General features: G+C 37.6%; 3 protein-coding genes across 3 annotated transcripts; 2 read left to right on the forward strand and 1 right to left on the reverse strand.

Moving 5' to 3' along the window:
• Positions 1-483: 483 nt before the first annotated feature.
• LOC132561413 (uncharacterized) lies at positions 484-2,115 on the reverse strand. The gene has a single exon (XM_060226143.1). The coding sequence runs from the start codon at positions 2,113-2,115 to the stop codon at positions 484-486; it is 1,632 nt and encodes a 543-aa protein (XP_060082126.1).
• Positions 2,116-5,067: 2,952 nt separating this feature from the next.
• On the forward strand, positions 5,068-6,699 carry LOC132561406 (uncharacterized). Its single transcript, XM_060226133.1, has one exon. The coding sequence runs from the start codon at positions 5,068-5,070 to the stop codon at positions 6,697-6,699; it is 1,632 nt and encodes a 543-aa protein (XP_060082116.1).
• A 5,766-nt stretch (positions 6,700-12,465) lies between these two features.
• LOC132561407 (uncharacterized) lies at positions 12,466-24,684 on the forward strand. Its single transcript, XM_060226134.1, has 13 exons — positions 12,466-12,713; positions 13,623-13,780; positions 14,109-14,320; positions 14,493-14,676; positions 15,134-15,433; positions 17,635-17,744; positions 18,313-18,650; positions 19,938-20,847; positions 21,301-21,322; positions 21,722-21,917; positions 23,153-23,295; positions 23,706-23,984; positions 24,614-24,684. The coding sequence occupies exons 1-13, from the start codon at positions 12,466-12,468 to the stop codon at positions 24,682-24,684; spliced, it is 3,171 nt and encodes a 1,056-aa protein (XP_060082117.1).
• Positions 24,685-26,934: the final 2,250 nt, after the last annotated feature.

Here is a 26,934-nt window from a genome sequence, read left to right on the forward strand (position 1 = left end):
CAACCATCTTGTAAAGGAACAAGAATATATATAGAAAGCAATATCTACCTCAACGAACAGTATAAAAGAAGTCCGCAGATTGGTTCGTTTCTCAGCTTCCTGAGAACAACAAACTGCAACGGATGGGCAATACCGTACAAAATGGCTTATAATATTGATAATTAACTACTTTGGCTCCATTTCATACTGCTAAAATGATAGGATTTCCAATTGATAAATTAAAGAAGTTATTACTAAATTAACGAATTAACATAAAAACACATTACAGAGCGTGTCAGGCCGGCATTCAACTCTTAATAATCTTAGGATTTCTTTATTTGAGCTTCATGTGTAAATCACCTGATTCAGAATATAAGTCTACTGACTAAGGTGATTGTTTCTACGACTTGTATCTGATATCTGTAGGTATTTGATGTTGATGTCATCATTACACTGTCTACACCAGTCTGACGTCACTGGTGTTATAAGAACTGTTTACAAACGTTACAGGCGCATGACGTGTACAGTACCGTCCCAACACCCGATCCACACGTTCCCAAACTTGTCCACACTCACAACTGTAGGTTCAACCACTCTATGTTTCTGGTCCATAAGACACTTGGCATGTTTCTTATCACTCGATAGCACGTACACCTGATTGTTTCTGTAATCTGGTATAAACATTCTGTCGTACTTGTCACATGACATCTTACACACTAACATATCATTAGCTTTTTTACCATTGTCCAGTTCACCAGTCCATCCGTGTTTGACCGTATATGACTCGTCAATTACGATTATTTCCCTACTTTCCCAATCACCTACCACAACACCCAGACGTCCTGACGACAAACACGTAACGTCTTGCGATTTATCCTTTCCACAGGAAAACTTCCTTACAATCGCACCTGATTGATTCAGTACCACTATGTCTGGTGTTGCGGTACTAACAAAGACCATGCCTGTCTTGTTGATGCTGATGTCCCACGCTTGATGTGGACTGATGTCGGCAAATGTTGTCACTTGTTTGTTGTGTAGTGATAGTTTATACACGAATGTACTACGTGTATTACTGGTCATAAGTACGTCGGTGGTCCCTATCATGGCGATTCTGTACGGACGAAAGTTCAGTTTCACTTCCTCTGTGACCACGCCATTCCTGTGGACCAGTACCAGACCTTTGTGTTCGTGTATTGATAACCACGCATGACTGCGGTCTACTGGACATATACCGAATATTATCTTTTGTTGAGTGATAGTAAACTTTGAGAGGCACTGAACGTGGTTACTGTTGATGTCGATCTTCTTGTACTGGTTCGGAAGGAGTAATTCACCAAACATTTTCATCAACAGATGGCGGTCAATACTTCCTGTAACAAAGATTGGGTTTTTTTGTAAAACATTCCCTACGTTCACATCATCCAGAGGCAGATATGACCTTAATGACCTTTCCAGATCAAACATGGATACACTTGATCTATAGGTCACTTGCGCCTTTTCAAGAAGACGCGTCAGCTCTTCAATCTTCTTCTCGAATTGTTGACAGACATTATTACACTGGGCGAACTGTTCTTTCTCCAAGGCCGATAACTCCGCCAGTGCTGTATCCGCGATATGATTTACTTCATCCTTCAGTTTCGTTCTCTGAGAGTTCACCTCTTTTCGCATTCCGTTTATATTTTCCAAAATACCTTTCTTAGCACTTTGTAACGTTATTGTCACGTTCACGAAATGTGTTATTTTCGCAGAAATTGTTGATATGTGTTCTTTTATCTGCTGCTTTTTTATTGTCAGTTCGTCTTCTAAATGTTTCCAATTGTGACGTTTATGCGTCTGTGAAAGACACATCAAACATACCAACATGTTACAATCACAACAATACATGTCACATGGTTTACCGGGATGTAGTTTACATACCTCCAGGACAGGTTTGGCATCCTGACGGTTAGCCTTCCCTATCATTACGACGTCATCGTTTTTAGTTTTCTTCCCTCGTGTATGGAGTTCTTTACATTCTTCACATAAAGCCTCCTGACAGTCATTACAGAACCAGTTCACATTGTCTTCACTGTCACAAAGAGAACATTTTTTGTTGACGGGTACCTGGGCCCGCCGCATGGATCTCGAACTGGCCATAATGACCGCTGATTCTTGTGATAATCACAGACAAGGAAGTGTCGTCATTTTATATCTTTGTGCAGGTACAACTGTAATTTTTCTTATTGACGCTTATTTCACGTGATCTGTCAGAGAGACCCATTGTGACTCTATTCCAGCTGATAAGGCAGTTTGCGTTCTTGGGCACTTTATCCAATAACATTCCTGTTGCACGCAATATCAATCTGGAGCTCAAAGTTGTTTTACATTTAATTTATGGCCTTTGAAATATAACCAATCTGCATCGTCATGTTTTACTGTACGTAGCACCTGTTGACCGTAGTCAAGGTGATAACGATAAAGAATGGTTTGTTCTGAGTCCTCCAATAGTTATGTAGGCAACATACAAAGTGTATACCTATAGAAATATTAAAACTACAGTAAAGATTTTAAACTCTGAACATGATGGTTTTGAAATTTTATGTAGCAATGAGGTTACTGCACAACACCAGCTCAGAGTATTAGAAAGTGACTATACGTATGTTGGATTTATTGTGGAAGAAAATCTAGCATATTGTAACCGGATATTAGAAAAATAACCAAGTCGTTGATTTTGTGAGATATTTTTCCCCTTACAGTTAACATCGATATCAATAGGGACACTCTGAAATGAACATGAACAATACAATTACATAGAGTAATGTTACAGGGAAGGGAGATTACACGCATATTTTTAAAAGTTACAGTAGCCATGAAATACAAACTATAAAAAGTACTATTAGATAAGATTTTGATGGACGCAGGCAAAGTAAATGCCTCTATATCCATATCTACATTATAGTTTTAGAATTGATCAGTATTTCAATTTAAACATAACTCCCTCATTATTCCAATTCTTGTGATCCCTACAACAATAATTAATTAATTCATCCTATTCCCGATTGTTAAATATTAATTGTCTGTAGCTCGACTATTTTCCGTTTCCGTGGAGGCCCACGGACCCGGTAAACAAAGTCTTCGGTTTCTTCGCTTTCTTTCTCGATGGCTTCTACTCTTAGTTCCTTCTCTCTTGTTCTCTGGACAACAGTAAGATCATTTCTGATTCGGATCTTAGAGAAATCAGGATGGCCTTTTAATTTTCTTTTACTCCTGGTTACCATTCCTTTAGAGCTACTTCCGGTTCTCTGTTTCTTCATATTTCTGACATTTCCCCGCGACAAGTAGACACAATCACATGATTACTTAAGAAGAGTCTATACTGATCAAGACTATATAAAATAGTCCTTAAATATACCGGTAGATCGGTATATAAATATACATAAATATACCGGTTGAACACACAGTGTTTCCGTATTTGACAAAAATGCATACAGACTGTTTTTGACTGAAAATTTAAAACCATTTTCACATGCCCAAATTTGTAGTCGAATCAAGCATTGTTGAAGTTGTCTTTCGATGATACTCATATGCTTAGATCGACAGCATATGATGAAGTCGTCGAAATAAAGAGCGCCCTCCATTGAAGGGGATAATGTTTTGACAATACTGTTAATTTTAAGCCCAAAAAGTGTAACCGAAAGAATGCTTCCTTGTGGTACACCCATTTCCTGCTAATGAACATCGGAAAGGGTCGTTCCAATCCGGACTTGAAATACTCTATCTGATAGAAAATTTGAAATAAAAATTGATAGATTACCTTTAATACCTATATCGTGCAGATCTTTTATTATGCCGTATTTTCATGTTTTGTCGTATGCCTTTTTCAAATCGAAGAAAACAGCAACCAAGCGTTCCTTCTTTAGAAAAGCCTCACGTACAAAGGTTTCAATTCTAACCAAATGATCGTTGGTACCTCGCTTAGATCTAAAACCGCTTTGTAAGGGTGATATTATGCGATTGGATTCCAGATACCAAATTTATCTTGAATTTATCATCCGCTCTAGAGTTTTACAAACACAACTTTTGAGTGATATTGTGCGGTAACTGGAGAGATATGTTGCATCTTTACCCTGTTTGGGGTTAGAAGATGTACATAGAACTAATCTGCTAATATTACGGATTGAAAATTAAACGGAAAGATCTAATTGTTTAACCAGTCATGTCGACGATGTGAACCATGTTATTTTAACCTTAGTCTCAGTACTGAAGGTTCCGTGTTTCAAGATACACTGGTAATGAAAATATCTAATATTGTGAGAACATTATGCAAATTGTGCACCTGATTTTCACCATCAGTAATATATAAGTACACCTATCAAATCATATAGACCAACAGTTTACTTTGCTTTTATCATCAAATGTTGATTCACCGTTAAAAGGTAATACTTTCAAGATATATATAACAAGAAAATACCGACATGTTAAAATAGTTTTACTTCCTCAAAACTGATACAATGACGGTAAAATTTCATCTAAAGAAACGTAAAAGTGAGCATCATAACCGAGTACAAAAATACTAAGACCAGGTCTCCACGTTTTAAATAATTAAAGACGAAACTGTAGGGTTTGAAGTTTAGGTCTATTGTATGTCATCTGAATGTTTTGTTTTAAAATTAACCAAATGGTTGATTTCTAAATTTTGACTTCCTCACACACTGGGTGACCTCATTGGTACATATTCAGGCAAATTTGTCAACATCATAATGATCAAAATTAAACTAAAGTCTTAATATCTTTAAATTATATACAATTCGTATGTTATACATCAAAACAAACTGGTTTATCGACGGTGAAGTAAAACATATTGAGAAGACGGGTCATACTTCAAATGCTATAAGTGTATCGCACCGGAGAGGTGCAGATTGATATTTCGTGCAACAGTAATGTAATTTATTGAAGTGCTTATCGACGTAAACTGCCTTATCAGCTGGATTGAAGTCACGTGGTTCTGTCTGACAGATAACGTGGAATTCCCATAAATCAGAAAACATTTAGCATTACCTACAAAAAGAAAGAAGGCGACATTTCAATGAATCATTACCAGGGGACATTATGGCAGGTTCGAAATCCATCTGGCGTGCCCAGGAACTCGTCACTTACCCGTGTTCTCTGTGCGACATTAAAGAAAATGTGAACTGGTTCTGTAATGACTGTCAGGAGGCTTTATGTGACCGATGTAAGGAATTACATACACGAGGGAAGAAAACTAAAAACGATGACGTCGTAACCATAGGGAAGGCTAACCGTCAGGATGCCAAACCAGTACCAGAGGCATGTAAACTACATCCCGGTAAACTATGTCACGGGTACTGTTGTGATTGTGACATGTTGGTGTGTTCGATATGTCTTTCACAAACACATAAACACCACGACTGGAAACATATGGAAGACGAATTTACATTGAAAAAACAACATTTGAAAGAACATATGACAACAATTTATGCGGAAATTACACATTTCAAGAACAAGAAGTCAACGCTACAAAGTGCTAAGAAAGAAAGTTTTGAAAATATAGACGGAATGCGAAAAGAAGCGAACTCTAAGAGGGCGAAGCTGGAGGATGAAGTAGATCATATCGCAGATACAACACTGGAGGAGTTGTCGGCCTTGGAGAAAGAACAGTTGGCCCAGTGTGATGAAGTCTGTCAACAATTCGAGAAGAAGATTGAAGAGCTGACGCGTCTTCTTGAAAAGGCGCAAGTGTCGAATACATCAAGTGTATCCATGTTTGATCTGGAAAGGTCGTTAAGGTCATATCTGCCTCTGGATGATGTGAACGTAGGGAAGATTTTACAAGAACATCCAAACTTTGTTACAGGAAGTATTGACCGCCATCTGTTGAGGAAAATGTTTGATGAATTACTCCTTCCGAACCAGTACAAGAAGATCGACATCAACAGTAACCACGTTCAGCGCCTCTCAAATTTTACTATTACTCAACAAACGACAATATTCGGTTTATGTCCTGTAGACGAAAATCATGCGTGGCTATCAATACACGAATACAAAGGTCTGGTACTGGTAAACAGGGATGGCGTGGTCACAGAGGAAGTGGATCTTTACTTCTGTCCGTGCAGAATCACCGCCATAGAAACAACCGACGTACTTATGACCAGTAATCCACGTAGTACATCAGTGTATAAACTATCACTACACAACAAACAAGTGACAACATTTGCCGACATCAGTCCACGTCAAGCTTGGGACATCAGCATCAACAAGACAGGCATGGTCTTTGTTAGTACCGAAACACCAGTCATAGTGGTACTAAATCAGACAGGTATAATCATAAGAAAGTTTTCCTGTGGGAAGGAAACACCACGATATATTTCCTGTTTGTCATCAGGACGTCTGAGTGTGATGGTGGGTGATCATGGGAGTGGAAATATAATCGTAACGTACGAGTTAGGTACAGCCATACATAGATGGTTTGGTGAACTGAACAACGGCGAAAAAACATGTGATATGACTCTACGTAAGCTGTCGCGTGACAGGTTCGACAGACTGTTTATACCAGACTACAGTAACAATCAGGTATATGTCCTACCGAATGATAAGAAACAGGCCAAGTGTCTTCTGGACCAGAAACATGAAGTGGTTGGACCTACAGTGGTGAGTGTGGATACGTTTGGACACGTGTGGATCGGGTGTTGGGACGGTACTGTGCACGTCATGCGACTGTAACATTTGTATATCTAACAGTTCTTATAACACCAGTGACGTCAGACTTGTGTAGACAGTGTAATGATGACATCAACATCAAATACCTACAGATATCAGATACAAGTCGTAGAAACAATCACCTTAGTCAGTAGACTTTTATTCTGAATCAGATGATTTACACATGACCCTGAAATAAAAAACACATAGGAGTATTAACAGTTGGAGTCCGGGCCTCGGACGTTTTGTGACGTGTGCTTGTTAATTCTTTTTCCGGTCCAGTGTTTCCTTTTTTTCTTGATCGATTTATATTATATGCCTACATTTGTTCTGGTCCGTCTTAATTGTTAGAATTGTGACGTCAAAACTATCATGACCTCATCACAATCGAGAGAAGTCATAGTTCCTAACTCGGTACAAATAGCCACGTAGTTAATGTTTAGTATAATATGCAATTTTATATAGTGTTACTCACCTGTTGTATTTTGTTGTTATCATGAAACTGAGAAACGGACCAATCTGCGGACTTCTTTTATACATATTTGATAAGGTATATGTTGCTTACTAAAATCTATATATCTTCTAGTTCCTATATAGATGGTTGAAAATAAATAATTCTCTATCGCATTAATTGTATGTGTATTTTTGTTTCATAAAAAAATTATGGCGTGAATGAAATTAATTTTGCCTTCAACGCCTTTATTAGGCATTACATTTCCAAACATTAATTATAAAATCACAAGGAAACGTAAAAAGGAAAATCCGGCTTTGATAATGTTAATATATACAAACACAGAAACACATATGGTGGACACAATTGGAAAAAGACGTATGGACGGACGTAAATACACCAATACACGCAAACGGAAAGATGAATAGACAAACATACATACACACAAAGATGGAGATAGCGACGGAGAGAAACGGACGTACTTTCATACGAACGAATGGACAGATGGATAAAGACCAAGAAAGACAGAAATGTATAGAGAGACAAAGACGGAAGAAATCTTAAGAAGAGTTGAATTTTGAGATCTACACATATTGAAAGTACAGACACACAGTCGGACAAATACAGACAGAGACCGATAGAGAAAGTAATGTGGAAATAAACAGAGAGTGTTTTTCTTTAACTAACTTACAAAAATGTCATTATTTTGGTTCTTACGGGACAAATAACTTGCCGGGTGTTGAATTGAAAACGAAGAAACAACAACAAATAAACTCCACAGTTTACCGATTACCCGGGCCAAGCTTACAAACCTAGCATTTCGTCAGAACGTATACCCGTGTACATCAGTACTACTGTAAGTCCAGAACAAGTAGGGGGCATTTTTTGAAACAGAGTTAAAACCTTAACCAACTGAATCAGTCAATGACAGACTGGGGGTGTACCTCATGCCCTACCTAGAGCCATACCTAAATTGAATCTGCAAATGACAGACTGGGATTGTGTCCCATGTCCTATTTAGAGCCATACCTAAATTGAATCTGCAAATGACAGACTGGGATTGTGTCCCATGTCCTACTTAGAACCATACCTAAATTGAGATTTGATAAAAGATAGTGCTCTCTCTTGGTTTGAATTTATAATTAGTAACAGATGACAGAAATCTGCACTCATTTAGGTCCATGAAAATGTATAGATTAAACATATTTCAATATATATGTGGCGGATTTAGACAATTGTAAAATGTCGGCGTTTCCCCAGGTGGTGGTTAGTTTCACTTCCGGTTGTTGACTTCTGCATTCAACAGCAAATGCGTATCTTTGAGTGACTTTATCTTTGATTTCTTCACCACACCTCAGATACGGGTGCGATCCCAGTCAGAGGGACTATTCTTTAACTTTTTTAATGTTAGTTCGGGTTTTCGTTAAATGTATCTCGCAAATTGTTTCCCTTTGTAACCAGGCAAAAATTTTCCGGAGAGAGAGAGAGAGAGAGAGAGAGAGAGAGAGAGAGAGAGAGAGCTCAGTATTATATTAGGGGTAAGCCCCGGAAGTATCCTCAACTTGTTTTATATTCTAACAGTTCTTAAGCAAGCTGACAAATCAGCAAGTATTGATACAACATTCTGGGTCACGTTCAAAGAGGGGCCATGATATGGGGGATTTAAAATCAATTCAATGTGAAATGTATTTACTAAATAAATAGGCCGTGACTGAGGGATTCAAAAGTTAAAATCATAAACAGTGTTAAATGTACTTAACACGGAATACAATTTGATACACTTATATGGTGTTTGATTAAAATCATATGTGAGCTACCCCGGACATTATCGATTATCCCTGATGGGCCCATTTAAAGGGTAATTCCTTTTCTCCGTCCCGACAGGACTCGTCATTTTAAAGCTAGTATTGCCAGACAAAACATATTGATTATGGTGGAAAATCTCGTAAATCCAAGGTTCTGTTTAGATCTGGAGGAAAGTAATCGAAATGGTGTAACAACTTCAGGAGTAGAAACGCTTTAGTTATAAATTATGATCGCAACGCTGTCTATATCACGGAAAGATTCACGTTAATGGATTTTACCCGGGATAGACACATATTCCTCAGGTTAGTATACAGTAAAGGTTTTCTCACGGAGTTTGTTTACAAATGGCTACCGACATACCTGGTCAAGGTGATTATTTCTGTTATGGTCAGTTACTTGTATGGTCAGTTAATAACTGTTTATAATTGGTTGATGCAATTGATAAATATTTAGCGTGGTCAGTTTACGCTATTTTTAATGTCTGCTCTGCACAGGTGGTCAGTTAAGTTGTTGGGGATATAACGTATATTATGGGACCAACACTGTATACAGTATCATATTATAGATTTACATTCTGAAACTGGTAACATTCTCTCGTCTCCAGCCGTATGCTGTGCGTGGCTGGGACTAAAGTCATTCTTCTGAATATAATTCATGCCCAGCAGCTCAATCACCAAGGTTCTTTTGCTTTATTCTAACTTAGATTTTACTTTTTTCATCCAACACTATCATTAGGGGGATTAAAAAACCTACCCCATGACGTGTATTAATTTGATGAACATTGTTTTTAACTGAAATCCTTCTCGTTCCAAACCCCGGGACACCCCTACCCCTACCGCCATTATTACTCCCCACTCCGAACCCCGGGCCACCCCTACCCCTACCGCCATTATTACTCCCCACTCCGAACCCCGGGCCACCCCTACCCCTACCGCCATTATTACTCCCCACTCCGAACCTCGGGCCACCCCTACCCCTACCGCCATTATTACTCCCCACTCCGAACCCCGGGCCACCCCTACCCCTACCGCCATTATTACTCCCCACTCCGAACCCCGGGTCACGCCAACCCCTTCCGCCAACATTAATCCCCACCCCGAACACCAGGTCACCCCAACCTCTACCGCCATAACTACTCCCCACACCGAACCCCACCTTTATCGCCTTCCCTTCTTCCTCCTTACATAAAGACTACGTTTAAAGACAATATCACATTTGTCTACGCTTTTGTGATATAAATAGATATTACAGTTAAACCATTTTGGAGAAGAGATCGATCGCGGAATGGATTTCGCTCTATTTCAATGAGATATGTACATTGATATACCGCAGTAACACACCATTAAATTAACATAGATCTGTAGAAAACTGAACATAAGCAGCGAAAATCATCGTTTATCAAATAAGACCAAGATTTAACGTGTCTGCAAAGTCATTTATGGATAATTTTTAAAACCCTGTCCTACTTTTGTTATTTTGTTAATAACAGGTCACGTGATATATATAACAGACACCGACTATTCACTTATTTTCATACCTTTAAACTCTCTATGATATAGGAGTGTATACATAGTACAATACGAACAGCTATATGTCATAGGTGTTAGTGTAATAACTTTAGCTGTATAATGTAAACAGTCTGGCGATCGTCATTATTGAATCGTTTAGGTAACCACAGACTCGGTGTTATTGATTTCTCTGTGTAGATCATGTAGATATTGTCAGTTATCGCCCCTGTTCTGTTATAGATGATAAATAGAGAATAGGTGGCGCTCGTTTCACTTTTCAATCATAGATTATTCACTGTAATCGATGAATCCAATTATTCCAAAGAACCAAGGAGAATATTTCCATGAGTCGAACTCCCTATCCTGATTTCGGGAGCACGTGATCATGTTCTACATGTTACGAGATCCTGCATCAACCCTGTATGAATCCTGATATCGGTGCAAAAATACAGTAAAAATATACTGCTGTATCTCACAGTACGTCTTAAGAGACATCCACCTGAGAGACCTCTGCAGGATCGGAGATTGTTTTCCTTTGTCCATACTGAGAAAAATATATGGTACCTACATCCCAACTCTTGATTTCATGTTTTCCTTTCTCTCCGGTTTATTCGACCTTACTGGGTGTTTTACTCTGTTTGTGTCTCCCATCATCCGTCCTCATACGACCCTGGCTTTTCGTGTCTCCATAGACACCCGTCCTCATAAGACTCCGGCTGTACGTGTCTCAATAGACACCCGTCCTCATAAGACTCCGGCTGTACGTGTTTCCGTAGACACCCGTCCTCATAAGACTCCGGCTGTACGTGTTTCCGTAGACACCCGTCCTCATAAGACTCCAGTTGTACGTGTCTCCATAGACACCCGTCCTCATAAGACTCCGGCTGTACGTGTCTCCATAGACACCCGTCCTCATAAGACTCTGGCTGTACGTGTCTCCATAGACACCCGTCCTCATAAGACTCCGGCTGTACGTGTCTCCATAGACACCCGTCCTCATAAGACTCCGGCTGTACGTGTCTCCGTAGACACCCGTCCTCATAAGACTCCGGCTGTACGTGTCTCCATAGACACCCGTCCTCATAAGACTCCGGCTCTACGTGTCTCCATAGACACCCGTCCTCATAAGACTCCGGCTGTACGTGTTTCCGTAGACACCCGTCCTCATAAAACTCCGGCTGTACGTGTCTCCTTAGACACCCGTCCTCATAAGACTCCGGCTGTACGTGTTTCCGTAAACATATGTACAGTAAACCGATGAATTTTATGTAATTTTTAATTACTATATATGCCACAGTTGTGGTTCCTAAAGCCGCAATGCACTCTGGGAATATTGATATTCTCACTGCAAATTCTGTTATCAGATTGGTTAAAAATTAGTTACAAATATTAAACTCACTTCACTGTGAACATGTATTTTACTGCGAAAATGGTATAATAATCATGGACATTCCTACCGTGATAATAAAGTTTAAAAGATAAACAAATACCATTCCTCATTCTGAGGGATAAAATGGCGTTCTTATTTATCTATGCTATTAATTCATAATCAATAATTTATCATTTTATTATCTTTTTTTTCAGGATTTTTAGAAAGCGAGACAGGGATGAGCATAATGTCTAGGTTTGAAAATAATCACGATATTATAATTCCATGAATGTAACAAATGATTTGAACAGATACCATGACAAAGGCAGTTGTGTCTCAATGGAGGATATCAGATATACAGTGTCACGGACATCCTTATTTTTTACAACATCGTCTGTTGTCTGTTCTTTGGAAGGAACGAAGCTATGACGTCATCAATTTCAATCCTCTACGTGTACATTAATAATGTGATAATGAAAGTCTTCCTCTCTCTACCACAGTCGTCATAGTCACCAAGATGTTTCCGTAATGTGTATTTACATATCCGTTCGGAAGTTAACATTACAAACATTTATACTTTCGGAACACCCATCAATGAAAGTAATGTAGAAGAACAATTAAAAAAAACATTATTATAAAACTGTCGACCATTCAAAATGGACAAGAACGACCTATTCCGAGCAGCACAAACAAATGACATCAAACTGTACATAAGATGTATCACAGAAGGCATCAACCCGCGGACTTCCGGCGAGAGAGGAGAAACCATCATGCACTATATTTCAATGAAAAACAGTTACGGACTACTGTGTCACATTGCGACAACTAACCCGGATTTGATCCAAGAGCTTGTAAACATGGCCGACAATGATCGAGACTCGCCATTGCATTGGTGCTGCTTTAGGTAAGTAGTGTTTGAAAAGACACGCAATATACACAGGGGACACGGTGCATATTCTTTTCTCTTATGTAAGCACGTAATTTAAGTGGTAAAATATTTCCCCAGAACGAGTGAACATAATAACTATAGTGTATACATATATCTGTTTCTTTAATGTGCGCACGTGATGGGAAAAACACTTCTCACTTCTTTAATTACGTGCACTCGTAAAAGGAATTTATATATATATGATGTTCCCTCTGCACCTCCGTAGTACAGAAAACACTTTCGATATCTATAATTAGATACAGTAAAGCTAAATAATGAATTAAGTTGTGTCATACAATTGGTTCGTCCTTCTAGGACTCTTCAGAGATGTTAGGGGCCAAAAAATAAAATCAAACCACGGTGGTTACTTGGTAGAAATTTTTTTAAATCTAGATGGGGTTGTGCACTAGCTCCGTAGTTTTGAAAAATCACAATTTTCATAAATGTTATAATTTCAGAAGATTATAAGATAATTAAAATATACAAAACTAATTATAAAATTGTAAAATATTTTTATTAAATACCTGTGTATATATAAGGCTACAGATTGTTTGCCAAATAGCAGGATATGAAGATACATTATAATTCTTTATAATAACTCATTATATACTACAAAGCAATTTCTTAATGTCTGTAATGCATATACGATAATTACATACATAAATCACTCCGAGGATAGGTAATGGTTTTCAGTTTATTTATTTCATTCATTCTATAGAATATTGATAATTTTCGCTTTCCCATCACCTAACGCTATCGACGACATAACAATAATACCAAAACCATTTAACATTCATTTTTCCGCGAGTGGTTTCTTCCACATCGCCATCCTGATCTTTGTTAAACATTCCTTTCCGGACTAAATATTTTATCTAATCTCTACAGCTCATCGCCCTCGTTACGTATCTATGAGAAGCTGTTGACCCTGGATGCGGACCCTCTCCAACGGGACCAGTGGGGCCAGTCCTGTCTAGAACTGGCCGTCGTAAGGGGGCGCACCGACTTGGTGACGTTCATGAGATGGCGAGAGGCACACCCGCAAGGTAAATGTAACTACCTCATCCGTGTTTGTTTTTGTCTTTTTAGCACGGGATGAGGGGGGCGTATATCAACACCTGATAAGACTTATAAATAGTATATATATATATATATATATATAAAGGCAAGTGGTTATATAAAAAAAGCACATGTCCCTGACCTTTTCCGCCAACAACCATTACTTCGTTTCGAAGATTTCTGGAAAATATGGCAAGTGATAAAGATATATAAAAACCATTTCCTAATTCATCTGCAAGAATTAGTACTTGACGAGAATATGTCGACGACTGGTATATATCTACTGTGTACCTGTAAAACCATTATATTCCCTAGGTCTACCCCAGGACATACAGGCACTGGACAACATCTCTATACTTCAGTATATCAACACGTTTGGTAGTATGAACAGCAGCCACGCCCTCCTTTATGAGATGGCCATGAAAGGAAAGAAAGAGAAATCTTCCCACATCCGTATCATCTTCCTTGGTTACCAGGGTGTGGGGAAGACAACTCTGTACTACAGACTGACGGGACAGAAACGACATGTGAGTACAGATCTATTACAGGCAATACAAGTAACAAAAGCTAGAGTATCGGGGCCCTGCTCCACTCTGAGGAGCAGATATAGGATAAGGGCACCTAAACACACACGTTTTTGTATGTAAACAGAAAACTATAAAAACAACGGTACCTTCACTGTCCTTTTCCTTCCGGCAGGTGCATTCTACAGACACGCTCGAGATTGTCCAGAACAGGCTAATAATAGACCGTGTCACAATGAAGAGAAAATTATTGGAGGAGGGTCAAGAATTGGAAACGAGTCTCGAGAGAATCAGGGATGTCGTAATAGGATCCATGACAACAGATGACGTCACTGAAGACGTGGTGGACGGAAAACCAGGTGAAACAGATTAAATTATTTTTTCCTACAAGTATATTTGGTAGATGTTTGCCTTAACTTGTGTACTAGGTTTTAATTAATTCGAATACGGTTCAGAACATAAACGCGAACTTGACGATCTGTATAAATATCACTAAGATATGAGACTAGTACAGCCCATCTAGATTTGGATTTTTATTCGTGAACTATTTGATTTTCGTCTCACTCTAGATTTAACCTTTAGGTCCTTAGCATCACTGACGAGTCCTTGAAGGACGAAACAGCTGTATGATGTAGTTTTAGTCATTATTCGTCTCTCCTGTATGTAATTCGAAACTTGTATTGTAATGTGATGTCCTCTTTTGGTTCTTTCCTATTATCTATCATATATTGATTGTTGGGTTTATCATCCATCGGTCAGTATGGCAAAATATCAATTATCTTTACATTTTTGGTGTATTTTGTCCCTTCCTGACAGATATTAAGCGTCCTGTGTCGGCCCGTATGGACAACCAACTACGTCCACCCCCTACCACCATAAAAAGAACTCGCTCTGAACCAGACGCCCTGGCTGATCTTCAGGCCGAGGCGGCTGTCTTGATGTCTAAACGTCCGGTGGAGAGATTCGGATCACGCGGACAAAAGACATTCGTCAGTGTGTTTGACTTTGGTGGAGAATCTATGTTTAGTAACTTACAGCATATCTTCCTGAATTGTAACGCTGTCATACTTCTGATGTTTAGTCTTCACAACTGTTTTGAGGAGAAGGCAATACTGGGTAAGGACTTATCCTTGTATAAAGGTTATTTAATCTGGAGGTATATACACAATTGCTTTCTGACATTGATGTCGACCAACTTTGGAAGACAACACCCTCCTTGTTGTTCATGATTTCGGCCCTTTATATCACGGACGAGTCCAACAAACACGAATTTATATCATTGTAAAAAACAGGGAAAATACACATTCCTGTTGATTGCCCCGACTAGGACTCGAACCTGGGTCTCTGGCGTGGTAATCAACTGGCTCTACCAATTGAGACAAACAACATGCTTCGTCTGCTGTGTGACAGAGACCATATTTAACACTATATACGGGTCACACCGACCCGTCAGATGAGTGACAGAGACAGTATTAACACTATATATAGGTCACACAGACCCGTCAGATGAGTGACATAGACCGTATTTAACACTATATACAGGTCACACCGACCCGTTAGATGAGTGACAGAGACCTTATTTAACACTATATACAGGTCACACCGACCCGTTAGATGAGTGACAGGGCCGTATTTAACACTATATATAGGTCACACCGACCCGTCAGATGAGTGACAGGGCCATATTTAACCAGAAATACACCGTCTCTGGACGGGAAAGATAAAAAACAAACACCCAGTATAGACAGAAATACACCGTCTTTGAATCGGAAATATCAATAACCATCTCTCAGTACAGACAGAAATACACCCTCTCTGGAACGGGAGGACAAGAACAAACATCGACACACATAATCCTCTCTAGGATGGAGGCCCATATACGGTATCGGCAGAATTAGCCCCGCTTGATTTTCTGCTTTTACGATGATGATAAGGGGAGGTTAATTTAAGATAAGGGCTAGAATTTGTTACACATACATTTAATGTAATCACTTTATAAATCCCCAAAAGGACGAAATGAACATGAGGCGAATTCGTGTATAATGCTACTAGAGCGGAAAATTCCTATATACAGTAAAAAAAATGAAGGAACGAAATATATGTTTTTATCAAAGTGTAAAAGAATGGTGATTTAACGGGTTTTTTTTTTTTGAATTTACAGTTTTCTATGGTCTTATCACTTCTACACTCGTGAAATCGTTTTGAGGCAAGCAAAAAGTATGGCGGCCATCTTGCATACTGAGGCATATGATTGACTCTTACAAAAGATAAATTCGTGATAACGACGTTCTAAAATTTCAGGGCAAGTCAGAGATAAATATGCTAACGATTACATTCTGACTGATATTCATCCTCTTCCCATTCTAGTAGGTTTTTGTCGGTAGTTTTCCAAAGGTCAAGATCAATGACAGGTCAAAATTTCAATCAAGCGGAAAACTATTGTAATGTCGTAATTAAAAAAAATATGTCACGTGAGTAAGACATTTTAAAATTCAATACCTACTAACAAACACATCCTTTATTAATTTTATGTGTTTTGATGTACTTATGTGAAACAATGTGTCTCACTTCCAAAATGACGGGCCTAATGTCACGTGATTCTGAACATGACACACATTTAAAAAGATAATTGACTCTGTTTCAGAAATAGATTGATTACCATATGATAAGTTAGAGATACTAAAAAACTAAGTTAAAATTTAAAAATACAAACAAGCAGCTTAGTTAATCTGGATTAAAATGCCAACATTAAACTGATGAGATACAGGACAGAGCACACACCTGATATATAATATACAACACATATTATGATGTGATAGGAGCAAATTGTTGTGACCTGTATATAGTGTTAAATAGGTCACTGTCACTTATCTGACGGGTCGGTGTGACCTGTAAACAGTGTTACATACGGTCTCTGTCACTCATCTAACGGGTCGGTGTGACCTGTATACAGTGTTACATACGGTCTCTGTCACTCATCTAACGGGTCGGTGTGACCTGTATACAGTGTTACATACGGTCTCTGTCACTCATCTAACGGGTCGGTGTGACTTGTATATAGTGTTATATTGAGTGTTTGGTTTTTTTATCTTTTCCTTTCAGAGATGGTGTATTTCTGTCTATACTGAGTGTTTGTTTTTTATCTTTCCCTTCTAGAGAGGGTGTTTTCTAACTGTAATGAGTGTTTGTTTTTTATCTTTTCCTTTCAGAGATGGTGTATTTCAATCTATACTGAGTGTTTGTTTTTTATCTTTCCCTTCTAGAGATGGTGTATTTCTGTCTATACTGAGTGTTTGTTTTTTATCTTTCCCTTCTAGAGAGGGTGTATTTCTGGTTAAAATTTATCGCCACCTACTCGTGTCACATGACAGAAATTTACCGCCCTCCAATAATACTGGTAGGGACCCACCTGGATCTCATCAACAAGGTAATGATCACGTGTTCATGAAAATTGAATCTTCATCTCTTATCATAACTACTAAATATTTATTTTTTTATTTGTTGTTGATCTTCATAATCTGTAACCTAATTTTGGTGATAATTTGACATAGTGGTTCTAATCAGAGTAACTCAAAAACACAAAAACGAATTTCATGACAAAACCTGGTACAAAGATAGCAGAACTGAAATTGAAAGTTAATACAATAGATAGTAAATACAATGCTGTTTATTAGTAGTATGACTGTTTGAGTGGACAACATTATGTGTTATTGAATTAAGTTAACTACCAAATTAAGGATATTAGGACTTTCAATTTTCAGAGGAAACTTTAAGATAACTGATAATAGGAATTTGAGTAGGTGTATATCAGAATCACAGCTTTCACAAAAATATTCTCGAAAAAAACTTTCGATTATTTTAATAATCTTATCGGCAAAACATTCAATAGATTTTATCAAATTAAAAAAATAGTTTTTAGTCAAATTGATATATTTTAAAGCATCAGTTGGTTAAAAACTTGACATGCATTTAATAATACATTCTTCCTACTACAGGAAAATGATAAAGATTCAGTGATCAGCAAAGTCAATCAGGCTTTATTGAACAACCCCGAGATAACACAGATCTATAAGAAACACGTGTTCAAATTCCTAACAGTGGATAATACTGTTGAAAACGGTGACAGCTATGAGATTCTGTGGGGTTACATAACGGAAGCTGCGCAGTACCAGTCTCACTGGGGTCAACTACTTCCGGGAAATTGGATCGCACTAGAACGGGAGATAATGCGGCTGAAAGTTAGAAGGAAAGTGATGACTTTTGAGGAAATCCGGATTATTGGAGAAAGTCTCACTGTGCCACTCGACGACGGAGAAGTGAAGGCTATGCTGGAGTATGTATAAATTTTGCTTTAGATTGTTTCTGTGTTTATTTTGAGTCTCCTTGTAGTAGTGTTAGGCTACGTCGCTGAAACAAATACGGGAGGCTCGTAGTAATCCAGAGCAGATTGGGAAAAGTATTGTGATTTTCCAAGGACACGACAATAAAGACCAGTGTTTCGGCTTCATAAAATACATAAACCGCCACGTGTGGGGACCGTTAGATAACCCACTCCTCTTAGATCAACATTTTACCGTCATAGTGACTTCCATTTTGATAACAGTTGTGATAATATCTGGCTCCACCCAGTATAGTGTTAACGTGTAGCAGTTTTAATAGATATGAAGCTGGCCTTGTTGTATGGTTGTCAGTTGGATTTATAATTGTAAACCTTGTTCTCATGTGAGAACGTGACATTATTTACACAGACTGACAAAGTTTTACATGACAGGTGTCGTCGATAAAACAAGAGACGCTTACTCTTCCGGAACACCTGTTCATTATATCCTTGATCGTTCTCAAGTATCTTACTTAACTCTTTCTCCTGTTTGACTTTAAATTACCTCGGGTCGCGTTTTTTTATACAATATTGATCTTGACGATTTTATCAATTTTTGCATCATTTTACTCCACAATTCAAGTATAATTATTCCATAATCTATGTAAGCAGGGAACAAGTAAAATACTCTGTTTTTCAACTTATTGAGAAACCCCAATGATACACCATCACATTCGATTTATCTTTTAATACACGGTTCAGTGATTTTGTTTTGTTTAGCTCCTTGCACATCGGCGTAAACAAAGGGAAGCGTCTTAACGTCATCTACCTCCTCTCTGTAACACTGTACGAAACATTTACGCTTCGTTGGCTTCCGAGTGATTACAGTGTTATAATACAGAGCGTTATACAAAATGTATTTAGTCATCTGAGCTATGACTCTGCTAGGAATATACATACATTTCACCTGCTTGACACTATTATAAAAATTCCAGTGTTGAAATATCATCTAAACTATATGTTTAGTGTAAATACCCATCGAGATTCTGACTTGGGTTAACACTGGTTTGTCATTTCTTTACAGTTTCATTTCTGCAGTCCCCTACCGTCAGTGACGAATTCGGTAATGACAAACATATTCCGTGTTGCAGTTTCATTTATTGAGTGGCAATTGCATATATTTGGTTAGTGTACATCCAGATCGAGATGTTGGCTTTAATGTTCAACATGTTTGATGAAACAAATATGTTATTCACGTTTGTGTTTTCTATATAAAGGTTTTATAACTGATACTACTTGTAGGTATCTTCATATGATGCGAAGTATTCTCTGTTTCAACATGGATCTTCCTAACGCCAAACTTATCCTGGATCCACAGTGGATGGTGCAAGCCTTCCGAAAGATTGTTACTGTAGACAAATTCTTCGACAAGGTCCACGGCAAGAACCATCCACTGCTAAAGGCATACCAACAAACAGGCAAACTTACTGTGGAATTCATTGAATATGTGTGGAAGTCTGACCTTGACTTTTTAGAGTTCAGAGGAACTCTTTTGTACTATCTGGAGCGCCTGGAGTTGTTGGTCAAGCCACTACCGGAGAAAGGTGAATCTGTTGTCAACTACTACATCGTCCCTTGTATGCTTCAGCCTGCGGACTTGGAGGTGATGCGAACTTTGATCGAAGCACCGGAAACAGTGAGAACGGCGACATTGGTGTTTGACTTTCAGGGTCGATTTCTGCCCCCCGCTGTGTTCAACAAGATTCTCGCTTCGTGCATCCACAGGTTCAAAGTGATGCACGCGCCGGATGGGTATTTGTACCTGCAGCAAGGCCTGGCATGCTTTGAGCTAAATCCACGCTGGAATATGGTGCTTCATTGTAAGGATTCATATATGAAGGTAACACTGTTTTCCCTGTCACGTAATAACCCTGAGTTTGAAATCGAGGCTGTGCCAGGGGAGGGTTATTCCGTACGTCAGATCCTGGAGGAGATTGTACAAGCGACATTAGACAGAAACCAACAGGATCATATAGTGTACAAGTTCTACCTTCACAATCACTTCCATATATACCCTGGTCAGAAGCTTTACGACATCAATGACGTCATGAACACACCTGTATTCTCTGATGGTAACTATGATGAAGTAGATGCGTCCTTACCGTCCATCAGCAGACTGGATTACGAAGTCTGGTTTCTGTCTCCTGTACAGGTAAAGTTACCCCTAGTCTACTTCAGTGTTTCCTTGTTGGTATGAAGGAAATTGTCGTGCAATACAGAATATTGCTTCGCCCCTCATGACATTAACTATATATACCTCGTATCCACTTACTTATCTATATGTGTGTGTGTGTGTGTGTGTGTGTGTGTGTGTGTGTGTGTGTGTGTGTGTGTGTGCGTGCGTGCGTGCGTGCGTGCATGTGACAGCACTAACTTTTTTTATTTCACTCAATAATTTTATGTCGGTTTTTCAAAACACAGATTACGTGTTGTCTTTAGGAATTATTCTATGCTGTTTCAAATGAAAGAGAGTAATTTTCTCAAAAAAATGTTTTTATACTAAGATATCAAAGTATGTTCTGACAATCTGCCATTTTAATGTAAAATTGGATATTTTGTTGTATATCGTAGACTTATTTGATGATAACTTGTGCTTTTCTTTCAGACACCAAGGAAAGAAAAACGAGGTAATGATACTATGTATTTAACGTGGTTCGTAATCAGACTTGTGTTGACATGGTTTTTATAAATCTGCCAATTACAAAATAACTTTTTACGTTAATAGATGTTTAATGTAGTTATGTCGCCGAAATCTACCTGATATAATTAGTAATATTGACACACTTGACCGATGTTGACCGATCTCTCAGGTGAGTCATTTCTATATTTCAATTCTTCCTCGTTTTTTTTAAGTCTCTTACAAGTAAAATAGTATATTTTTTAATTATAACTATCCTTTTATTAGAAAGAATCGTAAGACTTTTTTTTCTTTCTCTGGCTAACATTTGTTCAATCCTTTATTAATTATATTACAAATGTTGTTCACCTTTTTTCGAATTTGAATATTTTTATCACATTGGTTTTAGATGCACAGCAGGACAGAAAGCTTGACCGGTGTCTGACCCCACGTGAGATGAGTCGTATCGCCAAGTTCATAGGGACGTGCTACAGCATCTTCTTCACAGTGCTTGGTCTCGATGACAACACCATCGACCACATCCGGTTACAATATGGCCACTTCCACTTCCGGTCTCAAGTTACTAAGATGTTAATTGTTTGGAGGTAATTGTGTAGATAACATGTTATCCATGTAGGTTTATAGTAGAATTGTAGAATTCCTATGGTCAATAAATGCGACACCAAGCCAAGGAGAAACACAGATTTCTCCGTAAACTGTCAAATTAAGGAATTATCATCAACAATATATATATAAAGCTGGACCATGAAAGGCATACTGAACTATCAGAGATTTGAATGTAGTGTACCTCTCTCAGATGGTCATGCAACAACAATCATCGATATTGTTACCTGTTTACGTCAGATATAGAAAGACACAATCGACGGGTCAGACCAAATACCTGGTTGTCCGAGGTCAGATAACAACAATATTCGAGTATAAATCCTTGATATATATTGAGCCGGATTCTTACTCAACTTGTACTCATGTTAGCAGTGGTGTCGGCATGGTATCAGAGTTTTGATAAGAACGAGGCACAAGGCAGTAGACACAATGGTAACTTTTAAATGAAATTCAGTAAATATTTACAAACTTTCTCATTATGTTTGGAAAATGATTTACGATAAGTATTGTCCCGATCGTTATTTTCATCTAAGCTTTGGTCAGATGGTTAATTTTACCTACGTGTTGGTCTGATGGTTAATTTTACCTACGTGTTGGTCTGATGGTTAATTTTACCTAAGTGTTGGTCTGATGGTTAATTTTACCTGAGTGTTGGTACAATGGTTAATTTTACCTAAGTGTTGGTCTGATGGTTAATTTTACCTACGTGTTGGTCTGATGGTTAATTTTAACTAAGTGTTGGTACAATAGTTAATTTTACCTAAGTGTTGGTCTGATGGTTAATTTTACCTACGTGTTGGTCTGATGGTTAATTTTAACTAAGTGTTGGTACAATAGTTAATTTTACCTAAGTGTTGGTCTGATGGTTAATTTTACCTACGTGTTGGTCTGATGGTTAATTTTAACTAAGTGTTGGTACAATAGTTAATTTTACCTAAGTGTTGGTCTGATGGTTAATTTTACCTAAGTGTTGGTATAATGGTTAATTTTACCTTAGTGTTGGTCTGATGGTTAATTTTACCTACGTGTTGGTCTGATGGTTAATTTTAACTAAGTGTTGGTACAATAGTTAATTTTACCTAAGTGTTGGTCTGATGGTTAATTTTAACTAAGTGTTGGTACAATAGTTAATTTTACCTAAGTGTTGGTCTAATGGTTAAGTGTAGGTTCGATCAATGTAAGTTTTACCTCTATAGTATGTAACTGTTGTCCACAGGAACAAGAAGAAGAATAAAGCTACACTCCTGGAGGTCGTCAAGGCCATGGAATTTAACGAACTGTGTGTAGACGATATGTTTAGTGAAATCCAGTCAGACTCCTTCCTCATACAGACTGCCGCCAAAATGACGTACCTTGACGGTAAATCACGTGATATAAAAATTCTGATTCGTTTAAGGACAAATTCACATATTATTTTATTTATAACAAGTATATTCCATGATTTCTGATTTTCATTCCATTTTCCTAATTTTACATTTATTTACATTTAGATGTCTAACTGCAAAAAGAAATAATAGTAATTTCGAGCATACGCATAGAAGTTTATACATCATATGAAGATAATATATAGATATAATCACAAACAAGGCTAGACAGAATACTGATCTCAATGTCTCAAACCAGGACGGGGCGACATATAAAAGCATGATATTCCATTTCCTTTTGTACGTCTCTCTACCAATCGATTTCTTTCATATTTCATTTGCTTTAATCCATTCTATTGATTCCCGAGCCCCTAAACTACAGCTTTATAACTTTATTCTTTACAGATATTGACATTTCGCTGAAAGTTCAAAGGTCATGCCCCTCTACCCGAGATACGTGGACATTCGCAGAATGTATGGGGAACATGTATTTTAACGCGATGATTGAACTTGGTTTAAAAAACCAGTGTATAGAGAGGGCGGAAATGGACCACCGTAATCAGGTTTTGTATGTTATACACGCCCTTCTCACTGAATGGGTCAAGAGTCAAGGTTCAGAGGCCACCATCCTCAAACTCTACCTCGCTCTGGAAGAATGCAATGGCGATTGCCTTGAATTTGCAGGTGAGTTTTACATCATACATGAAGTCATATAATTAAGCCAGGAAATCAAAGTCGATATTTCTATTTAAAACCAAATGTACGAGGATATGACGTAGAATCTGGAGATAATTATGTAAATTTTCAGAGAGTCACATATCAGTAACAAAGGTCACGTGAGGTAACTATTTCATTCAAGATGAATGCGTTAAATATCTGCTATTTAACAGATATAAATTACCGGATGTAACTTATAAGTTATAAATTGTGTCGAACTGAAGATTCATATTCATATTTGTTAACCAATCTTTCCTGCCTACTAATTTTCAAGGCTTCCATCTTATAGCATGTTCACACAGTGACTTACATTCGTGAGACAGATTTTGCAATGAGTCACTCTAGTCACCAGTAATATTCCTGTATTAATTGGAAGCGATTGATTTTGCAAAATTATGTCAGTTTTGAAATTCGCGAAAAGAAATAGCAAGCGAGGGAAAGTTAGTTTACAGCATGACAGAAATATCGCGAGACGTTTCGTGGTAACCATGGTGACGTATATGACAATTACATATGTCTTAAATTGGTAATTTTATCATATGTTGATATATGATAAAAGTCTATTTATTATTAAGTATCCTTGTTCTCTTTCCCAGACGGCATTAACCACAACAGAAGCCTTGTCGCCGGAATGGATGTTCCTAATGAAATACTGATAACCTCTTGACGTCACAAAGCACAGGTCAATTACTAGGTTCTGACCCGGAACCGAAAAAGGGGGAGATTTTTATTCAAAATTGACGCCAATGTTTGTGAATTGTTTACGCCATGGTGAGGTCGGTATTACCATGTAACTAGGTAGAGTTGGACATTAGGTAACCGAGGTTAAACATCTAAACCTGGTCGCGGAGAAGTTCAACAGACCATATCAGGAGTTATATGGCGGTAGGCAGAAAAGACAGCTGATGTCTATTATCAACGTGTCCAAGTGTTTATAGGAGCTTGTGCTCTATTGTAACACGAGATTGTGTCTAGATTTGCAGGAACATGCTAAGATTCTTGGTGACATTGAATGATTTGCAGGAACATGCAAAGATTCTTGGTGACATTGAATGAATATTATAGACATTGGATGTTTTGGTGTACAGGAGGTAACACCGCTCCGTAGCGTTTATTCTATGTCGAAAAGTGCCTTGTATCTGATATAAACATCACAACTTTTGTATTGTGATCAACAACAATTTCAAGATATTGGTAATTACTGAAGCAACGACTGCTTCTCAAACAAAATTAATCAAAATTACAAGCAAGTTAGATAATATAAGTAGATTATAGAGATACATGTCCTGTTGATCATACTTACACAAAATATTCACTTTCTTGTTAAGGTGATATATTGTTTATGTTTCATGACTAAAATGACACGCAGCTAATTTGGGTTACTTGAAGCCTTAAACCAATTCCGCTTTCTTAAAAGGTAGTGTGTGGCTTAATATCGGCGTGAAATTGTTTCATTTCTGTCAATTATCTATGAAGTTTATTCAAATCAAACAAATTAATGTTGAGACTTGTTTTTCTCCATAGCAATTCAAGAAATTCCTGGTGACGTCAAAGATTTAAAATTCGAGAGGACGACTTGGGAAATGTTAATTTGTTAAGGCTATCACAATATGGACGAGATAGCTTACCTTACGGTTAGTTCTGGGGCAGTTTAATAGTACACTGTCAGTGAAAGAAGAGACTTGTATAAAAGTTAACGGAAAACAATTAGTATGTTCATACTTCTTCAATTGTTCCGTTTATAATAAGTCTGATTTTCCGGACAGGTCCTTCATTTGAGAAACCTGTTGAGTGATATGTATAGAAACAGACTAACAGTTAGGAAAATGTTACACAACCGCAGTATCTTGCTTCTTAAGTTATGTCACCTGTAACAGAAACATGTTACACTGGTGTAACTGGTATATAAGAAATGTGCCAACCGTGAAACTGTATTTATTTTTTATTCACTTATTAATTCCGCACATCTAAAACTGTTGGCGAAAGTTTTATATTAAGTTATGAAGTCTGAATGAAACAACATTAGTTCTCTTTATACGTATTTCTATAGTGTTTGCTCGAGAGGCGTGTTTGTAATCGTTACTTTTCCACAATCAAATAAAGAAATCGATCATATGGAAAATATTTATTTTCAAAATATAACTTCTGAAAATACATATTCTTTAATATATACAAGGGTAAAGAGGTTAGATCACTCCAATAACTGTTGAGATTATTGTCTATAAAAACTCATGTGTCTTATATTAGCCTTGGTGTTCAGGAAAATCTTGACTTCACATATTAAAGAAAAGATAAAAATGTTATGTTGCCTTATTGGACTGTTTCGAACTTATGTCTTTTGTTATGTAGTTATATAGTTATATATTATGGTTTAGACATGCTGACAAGTGACAACTGGTTAAGGAAATAGTTACTAACTAGTTATATTTTATAAGGCAGGTACGTAAACATTTTTTTTCTTTTTCTTTAAATTATCATTTTCTGAGAGGGATGAAAATGTGGTTTATTACGAGTATTTTCAACATAAACTACTATCTGACATCATTTAGCGTGTCAGCTCGTTCACAGTCTGACAAGATTAATACCAAACAATATGACTTTTCGCGATGCAGAGTTATCTGCTCTTAGCAGATATTGGTTGTTACCTCATTGGTTTGTTTGAGAAAACGACGTTGTTTATGACATCACTCTCAGAATCAAATAACGTAATATTTAAAGCCTTCTCACAAGAGCAGGTAATTCGGCATTATAAAATTGTTACTAATGTGTGTAATTGATGCAATTACTGTCATCATTTGTTTATTCTTTTAGCTGAATATTTACGTTTTATATAAATAAATTTTCCTTTTGAACTGTGTATTTTATTGTTTATTGACGAAAAACTGAATTTGACATTTAAGTGATCTCATTTGCATTT

The sequence above is a fragment of the Ylistrum balloti genome, unplaced genomic scaffold, assembly GCF_031769215.1.
Source record: "Ylistrum balloti isolate Yb309-2 unplaced genomic scaffold, AGI_CSIRO_Ybal_v1 Utg371200, whole genome shotgun sequence".
Classification (NCBI taxonomy): Eukaryota; Metazoa; Mollusca; class Bivalvia; order Pectinida; family Pectinidae; genus Ylistrum; species Ylistrum balloti.

What these genes read in the sequence shown, in the direction of transcription:
- LOC132561407 (XM_060226134.1), top strand. Translation starts at nt 12,466, where the DNA reads ATGGACAAGAACGACCTATTCCGAGCAGCACAAACAAATGACATCAAA. An exon ending in GCGAGAGGCACACCCGCAAG is followed by an intron (nt 13,781 to 14,108) that starts GTAAATGTAACT and finishes TATATTCCCTAG; the next exon opens with GTCTACCCCAGGACATACAG. An exon ending in CGATTGCCTTGAATTTGCAG is followed by an intron (nt 23,985 to 24,613) that starts GTGAGTTTTACA and finishes TCTCTTTCCCAG; the next exon opens with ACGGCATTAACCACAACAGA.
- LOC132561413 (XM_060226143.1), bottom strand. Translation starts at nt 2,115, where the DNA reads ATGGCCAGTTCGAGATCCATGCGGCGGGCCCAGGTACCCGTCAACAAA.
- LOC132561406 (XM_060226133.1), top strand. Translation starts at nt 5,068, where the DNA reads ATGGCAGGTTCGAAATCCATCTGGCGTGCCCAGGAACTCGTCACTTAC.